This window comes from Bombus terrestris, chromosome 4, assembly GCF_910591885.1.
Source record: "Bombus terrestris chromosome 4, iyBomTerr1.2, whole genome shotgun sequence".
In the NCBI taxonomy this organism is placed as follows: Eukaryota; Metazoa; Arthropoda; class Insecta; order Hymenoptera; family Apidae; genus Bombus; species Bombus terrestris.
In genome coordinates, this window is record NC_063272.1 from 116286 (window position 1) to 133912 (window position 17627).

The 17627-nt window shown below is 43.6% G+C and overlaps 2 protein-coding genes across 43 annotated transcripts in view; one reads left to right on the forward strand and one right to left on the reverse strand.

The window, feature by feature from the left end:
* The window catches only part of LOC100647948 (microtubule-actin cross-linking factor 1), a 52456-nt gene extending 40900 nt beyond the window's left edge, over positions 1-11556 (forward strand). For 22 of the 42 annotated variants that reach the window (XM_048405436.1, XM_048405447.1, XM_048405453.1 and 19 more), the window contains 13 exons: positions 80-251; positions 330-447; positions 526-755; positions 829-946; positions 2309-2371; positions 3928-4079; positions 7246-7408; positions 7506-7643; positions 7729-7906; positions 8403-8465; positions 8857-8976; positions 9431-9490; positions 9750-11556. In XM_048405436.1, the coding sequence (XP_048261393.1) occupies positions 80-251; positions 330-447; positions 526-755; positions 829-946; positions 2309-2371; positions 3928-4079; positions 7246-7408; positions 7506-7643; positions 7729-7906; positions 8403-8465; positions 8857-8976; positions 9431-9490; positions 9750-9912 (1738 nt within the window). In that variant the 3' untranslated portion in view covers positions 9913-11556. Of the gene's footprint in view, positions 1-79; positions 252-329; positions 448-525; positions 756-828; positions 947-2308; positions 2372-3927; positions 4080-5516; positions 5624-6604; positions 6667-7245; positions 7409-7505; positions 7647-7728; positions 7907-8402; positions 8466-8856; positions 8977-9430; positions 9491-9749 lie in introns of those variants that run through there. The other 20 variants (XM_048405461.1, XM_012318684.3, XM_012318682.3 and 17 more) reach the window with 14 other exon arrangements.
* LOC100645967 (formin-2) lies at positions 11413-17517 on the reverse strand. The gene is made up of 9 exons (XM_020867686.2): positions 17015-17517; positions 16019-16421; positions 14802-14971; positions 13497-14721; positions 13299-13420; positions 12939-13223; positions 12318-12855; positions 11974-12230; positions 11413-11908 (listed from the first exon to the last, which is right to left on the reverse strand). Exons 1-9 carry the CDS (start codon positions 17501-17503, stop codon positions 11762-11764), a joined length of 3636 nt encoding a protein of 1211 aa, XP_020723345.2. The 5' UTR covers positions 17504-17517; the 3' UTR covers positions 11413-11761.
* Positions 17518-17627: the final 110 nt, after the last annotated feature.

Sequence of the window (17627 nt, forward strand, 5' to 3'; positions counted from 1 at the left end):
TTCCATTGCCTTACATGCTTTGTTTATTTAATTCACGATGAGGAACGGAGGTATTGACGTAATTTTTTTGTCCATATAGCAAAGGTGCCGAACCGGAGTTCCGTAGTCCCAGAGTAAAACTGCTGTGGGACAGGTGGAGACACGTTTGGATGTTGGCGTGGGAACGTCAACGTCGTTTACAGGATAAGTATAATTATATCCAAGAACTGGACCGTGTCGCAAACTTCAGCTGGGAGGATTGGCGCAAGAGAGTGAGTATACAAGAAAGAATCATTAATATTGACTCGTCTTTCGCTTGTAATCCGACCACTAAAATTATCCCATTACAGTTCCTGAAATTCATGAACCACAAAAAGTCCAGATTAACAGATCTCTTCAGGAAAATGGATAAGAATAACGACGGACTGATTCCACGCGAGGACTTCATTCAAGGAATCATGAACACCAGTGAGTTCCTTTTTTTTTAACTTGTTAAATTTTTTTGATAACAAAATATAACATCATGGGTATGATTTATTCGCAAAGAATTCGAGACTTCACGGTTAGAAATGGGAGCGGTCGCAGATTTGTTCGATCGCCACGGTGAAGGATTGATAGATTGGAAAGAATTCATCGCGGCTCTAAGACCAGACTGGGAGGAACGCAGAACGTATAACGACACTGACAAGATTCACGATGAAGTGAAACGATTGGTGATGCTTTGTACTTGTCGCCAGAAATTCCGTGTATTTCAAGTTGGCGAAGGAAAATATAGGGTATATATTCGAAATTAATTTCTACTTTACGATTGGGGGGATTTTGTAATTCGAAAATATATCTGATTTTCAGTTTGGAGACAGTCAAAAGTTGCGGTTGGTTCGGATTCTACGATCGACCGTGATGGTACGAGTCGGTGGTGGATGGGTAGCATTGGACGAATTTCTATTAAAAAATGATCCTTGCCGCGGTAAGTGTTTCTTTCATTTAATCTGTCTGTTTTTCTTTTTCTCTACTTCGTTACCGCCGAATTATGCCGTCGGAATCGATGAGTACGGACTTTTTCCTGGTCTAATTTTGAATGGTTTTCTTTACTATAACAACGAGTCTTTACAAACTTTCCTTCGATCGTTCCGTTTCGCCCCTACCAACCTTTGAACGTGACACAAATAGATCGGGTCTTAATTAAAAATAAAACCACTATTTCCTTATCCTTTTATCCTCATCCAAAAGAGGCAGCTAAACGTGTTTATATTTTTTTACCAACTAAACAGACGTGTGGGATTTAATTGTTTGTCCTTCTGTTTGAGATACGTTTATTAACGTTATATGCTTCTTACCTTGAGTTTTATTGTTTCTGTTTTTTTTTTTTTTTTGATAAGGGTACTAAAATTATAAAATTGAAAAAAAGAAAAATCGAACTCAATTACTTTCCGCTGCCTCGGGAATAAATATTTGCTTGTATACGCGTTCATTGACAAAAAAGAAAAAAAAAAAAAAAAGAAAAAAAGAAAAAAAAAACAGATCGTGTAACATTTGTATCCTAAAAAAATATTTCATTCATCAAATTGTCTCATTAACGAACCCCCTCATCGATTCTTCCCGCGCGATCATTCTCATTTCTCTCCATTGTGTCGTATTTTTGTTGATGCTATGTATTCACCTACATTTGGTATACGTGTACGATCTCAGCTCCTGAGGTACAAAGTGTGAGCGTGACTAATCATTAATCGACTCTACGCGAGTTTTTTAACACCGTGTATATGAGCAAAAGAGGAAAGCGTGTGCTCGTTATGTACGACCTCCGCTTCGCGTAATATCTACCTGCGTACTCGCTAGATTTTCATTTCACCTTAATCACTAATCACAACGAACGACTCTCCGTTCCACGAATTACTTCAATATTCAGTTTTATCTTCTTTTTATCGTTACAAGTTCTGGCCGATTCTGTTGCATTAAGTTTTGCAATACAAGTTCGTGGAACTCGATCGTTCGGTTGACTATCAAGTTGACTAAAGCGATTATAATGTATCTTGATACTTTAGGAGATTCATATTGCTTGTCACTTGTACGTAACTAACGTCATCCTCTGCCAGACCCTCTGATCTCCAACCTTAACGAACAAAATAACAACATTCTACCTTGTTCCATCGAATCATTTCATCTTTTATTGCGCACAATTTTATCGACGTACTTCCCCGATTTCATTACGTGTACATTTTTTAATTACGCATTCAGTTCATTCAGTATTGCATGCCTTCGTCTACTTTACATTAAAAAAGACAAAGAAACGGACCAACTAAAGTCCTCAAATCGTAATTAACTCGTTAAGTTTTTCTAATGCCGATACCGGACCCTAACAAACCGGAACAACATGAGGGTTGGTGTCCGCTCGGTGAGGATCTTTTTATATGGGAATAATTTCAATTCGTGGCCCATACGTTACATTTTTTCCAAAGAAAAAATATTCTTTTCTCGCATTTCTCTTTACGCTCTATGAAACAGAAAGAAGAACGTCTTCAAAAATGTATTTTGCGATCGTACTGGCCACGAAATGAACATCCTGCATGGTACGTGTTTTGTACGTGTACATAAGTTTGCTTTTTCGCAACGAGTTCAAGTTTTGTTGTGTACTTTAGTTTCTTTTCATGTTTGTTTGTCGAGCAGAAGACTTCGTGTGTGTGTGTGTGTGTGTTTGTATGTAAGTAAAGTGGCATGCAACGCGGAATTCTGATTTTGAATCGTTCTAACGGAGAATCTTAAACCATGTTCGCGTAAATCTCGCGTTTACTTTGTCAAGATAGAACCGTCTTACCTTTCTCAGTCATCTTCCTTTTCCATTACATACCGAAATAATAAAATCCGTTTCTTCAAAGCCATATTCACGTTTCTTTTTTTTTTTTTTTTTTTTTTTATTCGGCAAAGGTATATCGCTAGATTTTCGTGTATATCGAGATATCTCATTTATCACTTACTACCGTCGTCGTCAAAAGTCAGCTAATCTTATTTATCCGGTCTCTAATTAGATTCTAGTCGAAGACAGATTGAATTTGACTATCTGCGTACGCTCTGAAATTAATTAGGTAGTTGGCTTTCGACGTCGACGTCGATTCGCATGGCATACGATCACTTTTCTAATAGCATAATTAATTGGGAATTATACTTAAATAATGGGGAATCATAATTAAATGCATATGAAATCAAAGCGGTTAACGTTTCAAAAATATTCCTCGAGTCTTATCGTGATCAACACGATATCCGTCTGATTTTTATCCTTAATTATCACTCGAACCTTTCACAATTATCGTCGGACGAATATTCTATAATACACTGTATTTTGTTTCTTTTTTGTTCTACCGTACACTCGCACATGAACATACCGCGTGCGCCGCTATCATTGCCTTTTAACTGATACTACCGCCGCTACTATCGCTACTACTATCTACTCTCGCTATTACCGCTACAACAACCTATACATTCTCTACTCTGTTACTCTCAACTCCAACTTTCTCTGTGCACGACATCTCAAACACCTCGCAACGATAAAACTCGACCAAATCGGCTCTTTAATCTGTCGCTATTGATAACGCGCATGATTACTCGATAACGCCGCTGTAACTACGCCCCTACTTACGTATATCTGATCGCTTTACGTATTCTGTATATCTTTGATCGCTCTGATTTATACTATGTTTCCTCTATTATTTCTCGGCTACCCGTTAATTATCTGCTCTATATATATTGTTACCTCTTTCAACGCTCGTTTTATCTTCTCTCTCTCTCTCTCTCTCTCTCTCTCTCTCTCTCTATCTATCTATCTATCTATCTCTTTCTCTTTGTAAAAAAATACTATTTTCTATACTCTGGCCCCGCGCTCCCCTTTCTCGACACCCCGCGATACATATCCCGTAACGCCTTCCTTCTAACTTGCGTGCACGCAACACACTGTAGCCAAGGGAAGAACGAATATCGAGCTGCGAGAACAATTCATATTGGCGGATGGCGTCAGCCAGACAATGACGGCGTTCAGATCGAAACCGAGCCCAACCTCGACGCTGCAGCGTACGCCAATCTCATCCGCGAATGCCGGACCCATCACCAAGGTAACGTGTGTGTATCATCATTCTCTCGTATCCTCGATCGATCCTTTAAATCGCGATCGTCGAGTTTCCAAACTCATTCGAAAGTCATTCATTTCGTTTGAATTTCGCAATTTGACGAATTTCGATATCATGATCCGGGATCGATCCGGGGAACCTTACGGCCTCCTTTGCGTAGATATGCGAGACCCGGCACACACGTGTCGAGGCAACTAATCTTTTCGTGTTAACAATCTGTTTATGCGAACGTATAACTCCTACTTTCAACGTAGGTTGCTACCTTGCTACTTGTTTATCGCCACTTGTGCATTCAAATTCGCAGTAACTGCGTGAACGAGGCCTAAACATTTGTATATCTCTTTCATGTCATCGAGTCGCGTGCTCGAGTCTGCCCGTTTGAGGGTGGTTTGAGAAAATGTATGCAACCTGGACCGCTGGATCGTTCGTTGATCCGTTCAGCCGCCCAAAAGCCGATCGATGCTCCACGGTGAATGATGTTGTCGGAGTTTCCTTAGTTCGATATCGATCGCAACGATCGCACGCATCGTAGATCCCTCTCCCTCATATCGTCTCTATATCTCTTGACTTATCTCGGCTTTACTCCGGTCATCTTTCTCTCTGGTCTATATACGCCTAAGCTCGATCGACGATCTCGCTGTGATTTAGGTAAGTATTATACTACTGACCCGAGGAAATCAGGGACTATGTTTTTCTTTCCAATCCTCTGGACTCGTTCTTTTTTATCCTCGCATGTGAGCATGTCAGCTTTCGAAATGGTAGCAATCGTCGCACCTACAGCTACCTTAGCTCAGCCAATTGCACCTCGAGGTAATTGCTTTCAGCCATTCCTGTCCCTCATTCGGCTCAACTCCGAGCTCCTTTTTGGTTTTCAGCCCATCAAGTCCCCGAAAATATCTCCCGGCCCTAGCCACGCTGATACGCCCTCGAAATCGGGATCGAACGGGTCGTACAGTGAATCGGGACGATCCTTGGCGCTTCATTCCGCCGAGGGAATACAGAGAGTACCTCACCTCAGGAGATGCGATTTCACGAGATTCTATCACTCTTTTTTTTTTTTCTTTTTTTTTTCTGATGATTCTTTTCTTCTCTATCTCTCTATCTCTGTCAGAATCTGTACATTGTATCGTTAGAATCCAACGTTCGACGTCGGTTCCAGCGACGTGCTTGACATCGCCGTAATCTCCTCGATATTCCAGTGATCTGTCCACTTGACAGAGCGAATATGGAGCTTTTGATCGATAAATATATCAAAGCTTTTATAAAATAGCGTTATACACATGCGAAAAAAACTTGGAAGAATTCGTAAGAGGTCGGTCGAAAGATCCAATATTCGTTCGATCGACGGACAAACGTGAGAAAACCGGTGCTTTCGCCACATTTACGACCGGTGTATTCCTAAAATTTTCGTTTATGGTGTAGCGGAGGAGTTTATGAACCAGCTGACGCCGATTTTTGAGAGTTTGAGGCAAAAGGAGGACCTCCCGTGCTCGTATCCCCTCCACATGCACGCCCCCTCTTATCATTGGGTAAATAAGAAAACTCTGTCTACTCTTTTAATTTCTGCTGTCGATGGTGTGACACACATTGTATTATCCGATACAATTGATTAACCGTTTTATTTTATATTTTCTATCGAGTTCATCTTTTTTTCTGTTTCTTTCTTTTTGTTTCCTTTTTTATTTTTTTATTTTTTTTTTTTTTTTGGGGTGATAGTGATTTGTCTTCCTCGAGTGCGCTTATCACGTTCCTCAGCATCGTGTGACGACCGATGGGAACGACTCGTTGTTCACGATTTCAACGCCCGACTATATCGTACCGATCTCGCTGTCCCGATTCTTGATCTCTGTTTCTTGTGTTTTTCATTTTTATATATTTTGTAATTTGCGTTGCTGCTACCGCTACCGCTGCTCTCAGCATTCCCGCAAGTATTGTCGTTCGATTCTCATGGTGATGCGCGCGTACATGAACACGACGAAACATCCCCCACGTCTCATGGCATCATCGCTTAAACGAGAATCATCTATGCATGCGGTAGAAATGGTAGTTTAGCTCGACGATCGTACTTTTCATGGTTTTTAGGCCGATTCGCGGGACGATATTTTTTAAAGAGCCGGCGCATGTATCAGACTGAACGCGTAAAACGAAATTTCGTTTCGAGTTCGCAGTAGCTCTCGGGGTTTTTTATACTGTCTTTCGTTTCCACGTTCGTTAGCCTAATTTGCCGTGTCTAATTTCTTAAATTGGATGCCTCTGAACGATCTCCCCTTCCTCGTAGGACGAACCGAGAATTCTTCCAGCTCGTCTTCAAAACGATCGGTATCCTCGATCTCTTTTATATTCGCCCGCTTAGGATTTGTTACTATTTTCTTCTGGATCGAATATCGAGGGTGCCGAACGTTGTAGGACGTGTAATGTTCTTCGCGAGACGCGATTCGCGGATACGGTGAACTACTGTATCGAATATGTGCATAACGATCTCCTGTATTGCTGTATTGGTGCGTGCATAGTGGCGTTGATCGGAGATACTTCGAACCATCATAAGCTACTCTATCTGTCCCAACTTCCTCTGGTAAGTTTGCATGGATCTTTTTTTTTTTTCCTTAGACGTAAAAAGTCGCTGTCTATCTCTCTCGAGCTACCACGGTGGTCTCTATCTTTTTCACTGGTCTTTTTGTTTTGTTTTTTTCTATACTTCTTCCTTCAATCGATCGATCGGTTTCTAGTTCGCATCGGTGGCGTTGAATGGTTATATACGAACGACCGAGGAGCACCGCGGAAAGAAAGAATCAGATTTCTTCGCGATATCGCTGATGCAAACGTCACGTGGCGGAAGGAAATTTGTAATTCTCTAAGTACAAAAAAGAAAAAAAAAAAAAAAAAAAAAGTAATTTTTCTAATTAAAATATTTACTTTTTTAACGTTTGAATTCGCTTCCTTCCGCTTTGCGATTCGACGTGTATCGCTTCAACTAACAGTATCGGCGCGTACCACTCGCGCGTCGACCGGTTCAAACAATTCTCGCTATTTGTCTATCTGTTTGTTTGCCTCTCTATTTCTACCGTGTACTCGCCTCCTCTGGTAGAACGCATTTTTCCGTTTGGTTTCCCATCCGTGTTCGCTTAATCGAGACGAGCTTTCTATCGCGTAGGTGAGAGAACGCAGCGCTCGCAGCGTTCCCATGGGACAATCACGAGCATCGCGCTCTTCGTTGAGCGCTGGAACGCCGGACAGCCTAAGCGACAACGAGAGCTCCTTCAAGCTTGGCTCCGCCAGAAAAACAAGTACACCCTACAGAAGCTCTATGACACCGGGTAAACAATTCTATCAAATGTTTTTATCCTTAGATTTTACATTATTTTTTAGTCAATTTTTTGGGGAAAATTTATATTCATCGTTCAATAACTGCAGGCGGTAGTCGACCATCGAGTAGACCAACTTCGAGACCAACGTCCAGACCAACCAGTAGACCCGGAAGTAGGCCCGCATCCAGGCAAGGAAGCAAACCACCGAGTCGCTATGGTTCCACACAGTCGTTAGATAGTACTGGTAGGTACTTATGAAGGATCAACAAGCTTTTTATTCGTTTTAATATTCGGAATATGTACTTTCTTTGTGTTTCTATTAATTTCAGATGATTCGACAAATGTGAGCCGCATTCCACGCAGAACGGCTGTGAGCACGACAGGCAATACTCCCACTTCTAGCAGACACAATAGCGTGTCGGGAAAGCGCTTATCGGTGAACGGTTCGAGCTCACGACCTCGAACGCCCACCGGCCTGGTTAGTCCTGCCAGTGGTGTTCCAGCGAGGTTTGTACCGACATCTTCCGTTTTCCCGTGTGTTCATCTGAAAAAAAAAAAAAAAAAAAAGAAAATACAGAAATTTATCTGCGATCAACTAACTCGCATCTTGTCGAATCTAGATGATTTTGTCGCATCGTCGATTCTCGTGGTAGAGACATTAACGACGGTCGTATGTATCGTGACCTATTTCGCATCTCGTATTCCTATAATCTTGGAATGATATTGATCGACGTGTCGTGTGCAAGATACGGTGTTCGTTCTCCCGGCATTTTGTTCATTTTTCACCGTTTTGTTTTTCCTTTTTTGTTTTTCCCCCCCCCTTTTTTCATCTGTTTCTCTTTTTCTTTTTTTATTATTCGTTTTCCGACGAACGAAATCTGCGAATAATTTAGAATTAGAAAAAGCAGAGACCACGGTTTTAGAGCCATGCCTATTAACCATTCGGTACTCACGTGTCAGTTAACGACGATTAACGTAAATTTAGTTAATAACATTTTTTTAGGTTTGGCACGATCCATAGAGCTTCGAGCATTCCAACCCTGACTGGTGTCGGCACACCGATCAGGTAAACTAAATTAACGATTATGGAATCGAGGTCAAAATTGGCGATTGGCTTTAGCTTCATTTGTCACATGTTATATACTACATACATAGCGCTATTAAGGTGGACTGTCTAAATCACGGTGCCTCGTATCATGTAACCGCTCTTCCAAGTTCATATCCCTATCGCGTAGGCAATGCTCGCAGTGGTGATGGAGGTGTTCTCTTTCCATTTATTTTTATTTTCTGTTGGATTATCTGTTATCTCGGTTTAATTACTCGTGCTTTTGTTCGCGGCTCGTCAAAGGGAAGAAGGAAACGATTAAATTAGTCGAAAAAGCTAAAAGGAGAGCGCGATAGGTGGTATATCGCGTACGATAGTTGATTAGCTGATTAATTGAATGGTGATGGTTTAGCCGTTCGAGGATCCCCGTATATGTGGGCACGGATATAAAATCCCCACAATCGACGACCAGCAATATTTCCACTCATTCTACGCAAAGCAACTACTCGACGGTTTCTACCGATTCTACCGGGTATGGCTGAACTCTTTCCTGCTCTTATTAACACCGTCACGTCTTTTCTGATTTTTTTCTTTTCTTTCTTTCTTTCTTTCTGCACTGGATGTCATTTGCATGCGCACTGTAGTATCCTTTTTGATTTGGTACTTTTTCTAATGCTTTCATTTATTCTAGTATCGTTTCCATAGGAAGCGATTTTACGATAGCAAAGTAAGTGAATGCTTCTCGACGAACGCGATCGTTCAACGAAAGGATCTGTGTTTGACGATGAACGATCGCGCTGCTCAGGTGAAAATTACTCAACACCGATCATAAACGTGTAAATTTGATACGTTTGCCTTCGGTATTCGCACAATTATCACAACGTTTGATTTGCAGCTTCGTCCTATTAACGGCCGTATTTCACCCTGCAGCACCGCTTAAGATCTACTTAATAATATGGTATCGTGTTTGTTTTCTAACACTATAGGAGCAGCTCGATGTGTACAAATTCAGCAACTAACACCTCGTCGGCCGTTAAGCGAGCTAGGTAATCATCGTTTCGGTCTGATTCGGTTTACACGTAATCTAGTTTGTAGCTTATATCATTATGATCACGCGGACCGTCCTTAAAGAACCCAGACGGACATAGCGGCAATATGTACACGCATTTATATTTAATACGCAGCCGATCGACCAATCTGCGTATTTTTGTTCGCGCGATCGATCGATTTCGATCGACGAATCGATCGTGTTCGATCCGTAAACCGTGAGAATCTAGTATAACACAAACTACTGATTTTCTATAGAACAAGGACACCGTCCAGTGGATCGAGCACGCCACTGCCGCCTTCTTTGAAGCTATCGAGGAAACCTTCTGGAGCATCGGATACGTCCGTATCGACCACACCGGCCACTAAACGAAAAGGCAAACCAACGCCGATCGACCAACGGGCGCCATTCCGATTGTAGTCAGCAGATATCGTCATAGTCACTGAAAGGCCAAACACTTTTGAAAAGCTGCGATTGTCGGCGATCGAAACGAGGACACGTCGACGCTTAGGATATTCTAATATATAGTAAGAATAGATTCGAATGCGCAAGGCCGTTACCCGAGAGAGTTGCTCGATATCGTTGCTAGCTTTCGCTGCTTCGGATAATTAACGCCAATATTCTTCTTGGGGACGTCCGAATCGAGTGAAAGAGCTTAATATTATTGAAATATTTTGTAAAAAAGATGAAAGAGAAACGAAATGCATAGAAACACGAGGAGATGATAGAATGGACGCGGTTACAAAGCGATCCAAAGAGAAACAAAATTATTGCGGAAGTGGACAACGGTTGTACGTAAGGAGGACGATACGTACGAGTTAGACACAAGTTCCGCGACCGAGCGTACCAGTTAACTCTTTCGTAATAAATTTTCTTTACCGCGAATAGCGATAACGATCATTATTAATGTAATTGTAATTTTACGTTATCCATAGGACTAGGTTTTTACCGGTCGAGTAACACTAATGATTAAGGTTTCATGTTTCGAGAAGTAAAAATCGTTGCCGCAGTGTATGCGTATTCAAGAATCACAGAATTCGACGATACGATGTACGCCAAGTGCCGCGTCGCTGACTCGATCGATTCGGTCGATCTTTTCCGTTGTTTCGTTTTCTTTCGATCGTCGTGTTTTTATTTCTTTTACAATCGTTTTCTCTCTGTCTCTCGTTTACTGATGGAGAAAGGGCCCTACGGAAAGAGCAACACGAAACCGAAAGGATATCAACAGGAAAATAGTGGCCGCGCTGTATATGTACATATTGCTCGATTCTCCGGGTCGGTGTCGCACCGGGAACCACTCCGCGAATAAGACAATTTCCTAAAAAATAAAAGACACAAATTACGCTACACGCAACGATTGCCTTAGGTCTATCGCCGTAAACCGCTTCTGCGCGAATCGTACCTGCCTACCGAAGTGAACCGACGCACGGATGAACCGGACGGGCCCTTAGAAATGTCGGCCAAGCGAACAGAGAACGCGTTTAAATATCGAAATCGTAGCCGCTTCGTCCAAGATGAAAGAGGAAAAAAGAAAAGATAAACGGCAAATGCCCATTTTATACCTGTCGGGCTTTACAAACGATGTATCTATTTTGCGAAAGGCATTTCCGAGCGTTTTTCCCCTCTTTTTCTTCCCCCTTTTTTTTACGTTTTAGAATGCGATAATTAACGCGCGAGATAGCACGATTCGTACGATGATGCGATTAATCTATTAACTATTCTTAAATGTTAATCTCTGTTTTCGCTTTACTTGAAGGTTCTGTATCGTCGCTACTAATTACAGTGGAAAAAATATACGCAAACGCACACGCATTTGACACCAAAAAAAAAAACACCTGATGAAACTGAAAAAATCAACATGAAAAACTTCCCTCGTATCCTTTCATCGAGAATCGAGTTGAACGGAAGAAAAAAATCAAAGACATGTAAAAAGTATCGTTTATTAGAATTACTTCGATTTCTTCATTCGCGGAACAATCGTATTTATAAATTAGACACAAACTTAACCAGTCTATATACAATATAACAAATTCATGCCAACGAATATATCTACAACAATAATCATTATTTCGTTTTAATTTCGACGAAATTAGTGCCGTAAAGAGTGGGACGGACCGAACGGAACGGACGAACGATCGATCGATCGATCCCATAAACTATCTTTATTCGTAACAACCAGACACTATCCTCGCTCGAAGACGAGAATAGTTGTATTCGTTCGACTCGTTATAACGCACCTATCGATGTATTCGTGATATCGAATCTAGATTTACTTTCGTGAGAGCTTCTGAATCCGTGCTTTCAGTCCCGTGGCGCTTAGTTTCAATTTTTCTACCTTTGTTTTACTTCCGTATTTCTTTCTCATCTCTTCCATTCGTTCCTTTCTTATTCGTTGTTGCTCCTTTTTCCAGATATCCTACGAAATCCGTTGTACAAGCGTAAAGAAATTCGAGGGAATAAAATGTGACGTATGATATATACCTTGAAATCCTGACAGAAACCGAGCCAGAGGATGAAGAAAGCGCTCGGATCGGCCGCGTCTAGGTTCTTCGCGCCTTTAGGAGTGTACTGGTAGAATTGCATCACAGCCTTGAATTTGCTCTTCGCGTCGAGCAAAGCTTCCTGCTCGTTTGCCAATTCTGCTCTTGCCACGCGGAAAAACGCATCCATCTTTTCTTTGAACGGTCCTGACGATTCGGGATCCGCGTCAACGACGATTTCACATTTTTCGGTACATACTGCAATACAAAAAAAAAAAAAAAAAGAAGAAAAGTACATTTTCAGAATCTAAAAAAAAAAAAAGATGAACGTTTATAGATTTTCACCTTGAAGTTCCTTCTTTAATCTTTCTAACTCGGCCGAGACATTCTCAAAATTAATGTTCGATGCCGCCTCCATGTCTGCCGGTTCCGGAACCGGTAAGGGCAAAGGTTCTTCGAAGTTGTGATCCTTCTCTTGAGCTAGTCTCGCTCTAACAACATAGTGGAGTAACGTAATACCAGGTACATTTGACTTCACGTCCCTCAACTTCCCTAGAATTTCCAGACCAAAACCGTCGGCTTGCCCTCGCGTCCTGTTTCCGCCATTCATGTAATTGCCGAGCGTGAGAATTAACGCCATCACTTTTTTCAGAGAAGTAGAATTCCGTAAAAAATCGCAGGTGCTTCGTAAATTTGTTAACTTCGATGCAACGAACGAGATCGCGTCTTGAAATTCCGCTTGAAACATTAGACACGCAATTCTCTCGGAGAAGTGATTTATACTGGACAATTTCTTGAGAAAAACCTCTGGTCGATCAAGAGGAATGTCCGTATTACTCTCCTCGAAAGCTTTTATCTCGTCCAATTCCTTCTGCGTTGGCCTCTAAGAGCGATTAAATCGCACAAAGTTTATATTGTATAAACGAAAATCTTAAACTATAGGTTTTATAATTTTCGAATACCTACGATTTCGTATATCTGCTGTAACGCTTCAAGGTTAACCACGCTAGTATCCAAGTTATAAACCGCGTTCTCAACCTCGCAGAAGTCTACGTGTAAGCTCTTCTCCAAAATGCCCACGGTCTTGGATCGTTTCGAGTCGAGAATCTTTGCTGGTTGTATCTTAGATGGTTTCGAAGCCTCGTCCGCTTTTTTGACCGGTTTTCTGGCAGTCACCTGACGAGAGAACAGGCCGGCGAACTCTTTCATATCCAGATTTTTCTCTTCCTCTATTTCCGCCCACAGAGGAATCTATCGAGTAAATACAATTAATAACCTAGACTTAACAACTCATCTTCCTCCTCTGCTCGTGTTATAACCAAGTACCTGAACGGCCGACTCTGGAGCGTCGACGGAACCACGCTCCGTTGGTACTACAGGTACCAAAATCCTGGTCCAGTAGAGCGGTTTCATAGGAACCTCGGGACAGAGCGGCTCTTTTCTCATGCCTAAACGAGGAACATCGTTCTGATCATCGCGAAATCGGCAGCGTGTCTCGTAGACAAGTCCTGTCCTGTTACTCACACGCTCTGCTGGCTGGGTTCCAACCTCCGACCGGAGGTGCGGGTAAAGGGCAAGGTCCTTGCGATGGTCCTTGGATTCCTGGCGGAGGCGGAGGTGGAGGAGGACCTCCGGATACACCCATAGGCGGCGGTCGTGGTATGGACGGTGGTCCACCGGTAATGCCTCCGATTGCAGGTGGTGGCGGAGGTGGCGGCACGCCCATCATAGGCGTGGGAGGAGGAGGCGGTGGCGGCGGTCCTCCGGACACCGTACCGATCAAGGGCGCTGGGGGAGACGGTGGGGGCGGAGGAGGAGGAATCGGAGGTCCTGAGTCTAGTCGACTGATGCTTGACGCAGAGGATAAAGGTGGTGGCGGAGGTGGAGGTGGTGGAGGCGGCGGAGGTATCGAATTAAATAGAGGTGTCTGAGGCGGTGGCGGAGGTGGTGGAACTGGTATGGAACACGCCTGCCTTAAGATCGAGGGTGTAGGGGATGGAGGTGGTGGAGGCGGAGGAGGTGCAGGTGGTGCTGCTTGTATCTCACCCGTCATCGGCTGTAAGATCGGCTGCGGCAAGGGAGGAGGTGGCGGCGGCGGCGGCGGTGGTGGAACTATCGGTAACGAAGTAATGCTTCGTTGAGAGGTAAACGATTGCGTCGCGGTGGTGGAGGCAGGTAGCGGAGGTGGCGGTGGGATGGAGAAAGATGGTTGAGAAGCGGAGGCTGAACTGTTCTGAGAACGATAGTCCAAGAAGGGCGAGGGGGGTGGAGGAGGTGGTGGGGGCGGAGGAGGTGGTGCACTCGAGTATGCAGGCGGGGAAGAAACTTGTGGCAGTGGGGAAGTTAGGGTCAACGATAATCGAGTAACACGGCCCGGTGTCGTGTCGTTTCCGGAAGCCTTCGCGTCCTTCGAACCACTTGCGGCTGATGTCGAGCAAGTGGCACTCGAACACTGCTCTCGAGAAGTCGCATCCTGAACGATAGTCTTCTCCGACGATGAACCGAGCGTTCCAGAAGACTTCCCTTTGGATAAATCTTCGGAAATTGCTTCCGGGAAAGTTGTCGTAGGAGATGTCTGCGTGGATTTACCTTGAGTAGTTTTGTTTGCATGTTTCGCTAGTTCTCGAAGTTTTTCGAGCTCCCGTTTCAGCGACTCCTTCTCGGAATCTTGTTGGTCTTTCGCGGAAACTCCTTGGCAAGTTAAACCGGTCGATATAGATTGCGTATCTTTGCATTGGGACTGATCTTCCTGAAACAAGTGGCACGTTCGTTTATTTTGTATTCAAGTACATGATCTTTGACATCCACTAGAACGAACAGACGTCTTACTGTAAGCTCCTTATTCCGCGTGACACCATCGAGCGTAATTGATCCGATAATACCATCCGATACAAGTCTGGAATATATTCCAGCCGCAAATTGTTTGACTTCGGCTTCCGTAAGTATCGACTTTAATTGATCCGGCAGCGCCGAGATTAACGTTCCAACGATTCGCCGTTCTGAAAGATTAAAATATTTTTAAATACTTCCCTACTTCTTCTCGTCGATTGCACGTTTTCTACCATGCAGTCTCACCCGATCATTCGTTTCAAAATCAAGCAAAACTCGAGGAAACGAGACAAACATCGAACCTGTGCAACTCTCACTGATCGAGTACGATTTAATGATAACTTCGTTTTTGGCCTCGCCGCCGTTCCAGCCTTCGTCCGGCATTGGCGGCTCCTCTTATCTGCACGTGACTCTGGACTTTTCCGATTGTACGGTCACATCGTAACTGGATTTCCGCGAAAACTCAACAGCGATCCACAGCGTTCGCGTTGCCGTCGTCGTCTGTGCTCGTTTTCCGTAATTTGGAAAATGTCGCGCGATAAGTAAATGTTGGCCGCCTCGTTAACCTCTGACAGCGTCGAGATAATTGCCAATCATATATCTGTACAGTTCGCCTTTAATCGAAACATGCTCCTTTCCGTAAAAACGATCTTGAAGCCAGCAACTATTCGGAAGAAACGCCACCTCGATAGCTGCCCACGTCATATCGAATGGGTAACGATGAATTTTTTACAACGTCCCGACGAATTTCACTTTCAAAATGGGAACGTGACCATCGCTCGATGTTGGAACGGGCTACATCGCGAAACACGAGTGCGACACGTGGCGAAATCACGCCTCCCTGATAAACTTTATCTCGTTTCTTATCGAAGCTTTATCGAAGCGGAATACCTATTACTCTCAGTTGTACATCGTTAGCGGCGCTTCGCGAGTAAACAAGTTTCTCGATTGTCTCGTTTCCTGATTGAGAAATTAAAATGAAGTTACAGATGGTTTTAGAGTACGCGATATCGTTTCTCCAAGCAAGTAAGCTATCGTAATTACGTAATTAAAACTACATTTTATCGTTTACGACAAGCCGATAGAAAAAAAATTTGTTAAACCAACATCGAAATGCCATTTTTAACGATCGAGCCATACACTTTGAAACATCCTGTAACTCATTTTTAAATCTCGTATTGAGGTTACCAATGAAAGAAGATACGAGTTCCGCTCACCGAAAAGCGGGGACATGGAAGACGGTTCGACCTCGTGACTCTTCAAAACAAGCGCCAATGACGTCGAGACTGCTTCCTCCTTGGCGCCATTCGTAGCGCCGGCTAATTCTTCGGGATCGGTGAACACGCTGTCGCTCGAAGATTCTTGGCTAGGTGGCATCGAAATCTCAGTCACAACCATGCACTGATTGGCCAATCGCCATGAGTCTGTGACCAGGAGCGTCGGGTCTTGCTTTTGAATCTGATTTGTTGCTGGCAATAATGTCGTTCCCGATGAATTTTCTTTGGTCTTCGTTTCTGTTAACTCGACTCGTTCTATCGCTCTTTGAAATCCATCTTCTTTATCGTGTTTTTCTCGTACGTATGACTTTTTCCCCGATAGCTCTGGTACAACTGGGCTGACCTATTTGAAACAAAGAATCAAGAAATTCCAAGTTATTTCGATATTAAGGTACTCGAAGAATTGATTTTGAATCCTTTGCCATTTGATTTTGTCCGATTAGATATGTATATTTTTCTTTTCGTTAGGAGGATATCTGCAAAGAAATAGAGTGAATTTTTCCGAGATGATGGAGGCAAATGGAATAGAATTGCGTAGGAAAATGGGCAGATTTTTTCGATTAACTTTTACGCAAGGAATCACATTCTTTCGTCATCATAGAATCACGTATATCGTATTTAAATTGCTTTAAACGCGGCGCTAGCATTTCAGTTAGCCTCAACTTCCGAAAACATCTGAACGTACCAGTGTGTGACTTTCAACCAACTTCACACACACACACACACCAGGTAGATTACCATAAACTTCCAATCGACCCGTAGCAATTCCAATTAGTCCAAACTCCGGGAATCAATTATTCGACCGTTTAGCAGGGGCGGAGTTTTGTATACCATCATCCCCTTTTCTCATCGAAAAACACAGAAAGCCGACATACCACTTGGAAATAAAACACGATAGAACCTGGAACTCCATTCAAATCATTCCCTATAACTGACCTTTCTCTCGGTAGATCCAGGTGGTTTCGGAGCCTGTCTCTTGTGAAGCGGTCGCTTTTCCACCCCATGTCTCTGACATACTTCCATCTTTCTAGCAGGTGTTTCCTCCGATTCACCCGTTTCTCCATCATCCCCGGTGTCGGTCGCGTCGTCGAGACCATCCGCTACGGATCCTGGCGTGCTGGCAGTTCCATCCGCAGCCCCTTTGCCCTTCTTTCCTTTCTTTCTAGCCTCGCTTTGGAGATTGCCCATGGCAGGATCGCGCGGCGACGCTTCTCTTGCCGCGAGACTGTTCGGCCCACGGCAGGAGGAGTCGGTGGCTCGTTTGACGTCCGATGCAGCGGTTGCGGCTGCAACGACGGTGAATGCAGCCCCGACGTCCCCGGCATAGAATGCTCGGAACGTGTTAATACAGAAACGGACGACGTCGCGCAGATTTTGGCTGGTGTGCTGTGACGCGGCTGCGCCCTCGTACATCCTCTCCTTCATCCCAACTTCGGTCGATACCACCAGTCCTTTGCTTCTTCCGCAACAGTCGCCGGTGTCTTCTAGCGCGGACACGCGTTTACGCGTGCCGTTACACTCTGTTCTTTGCGACTGTGGCGTTGCAACT

Excerpts from the sequence above, each read along its gene's own strand:
- LOC100645967 (XM_020867686.2), bottom strand. The coding sequence starts at position 17,503 with ATGAAGGAGAGGATGTACGAGGGCGCAGCCGCGTCACAGCACACCAGC. Across the intron at positions 12,856-12,938 it reads TACAGCAGATATACGAAATC|AGGCCAACGCAGAAGGAATT; the intron begins GTAGGTATTCGA and ends AATCGCTCTTAG. Across the intron at positions 11,909-11,973 it reads GTTTCTGTCAGGATTTCAAG|GATATCTGGAAAAAGGAGCA; the intron begins GTATATATCATA and ends CGGATTTCGTAG.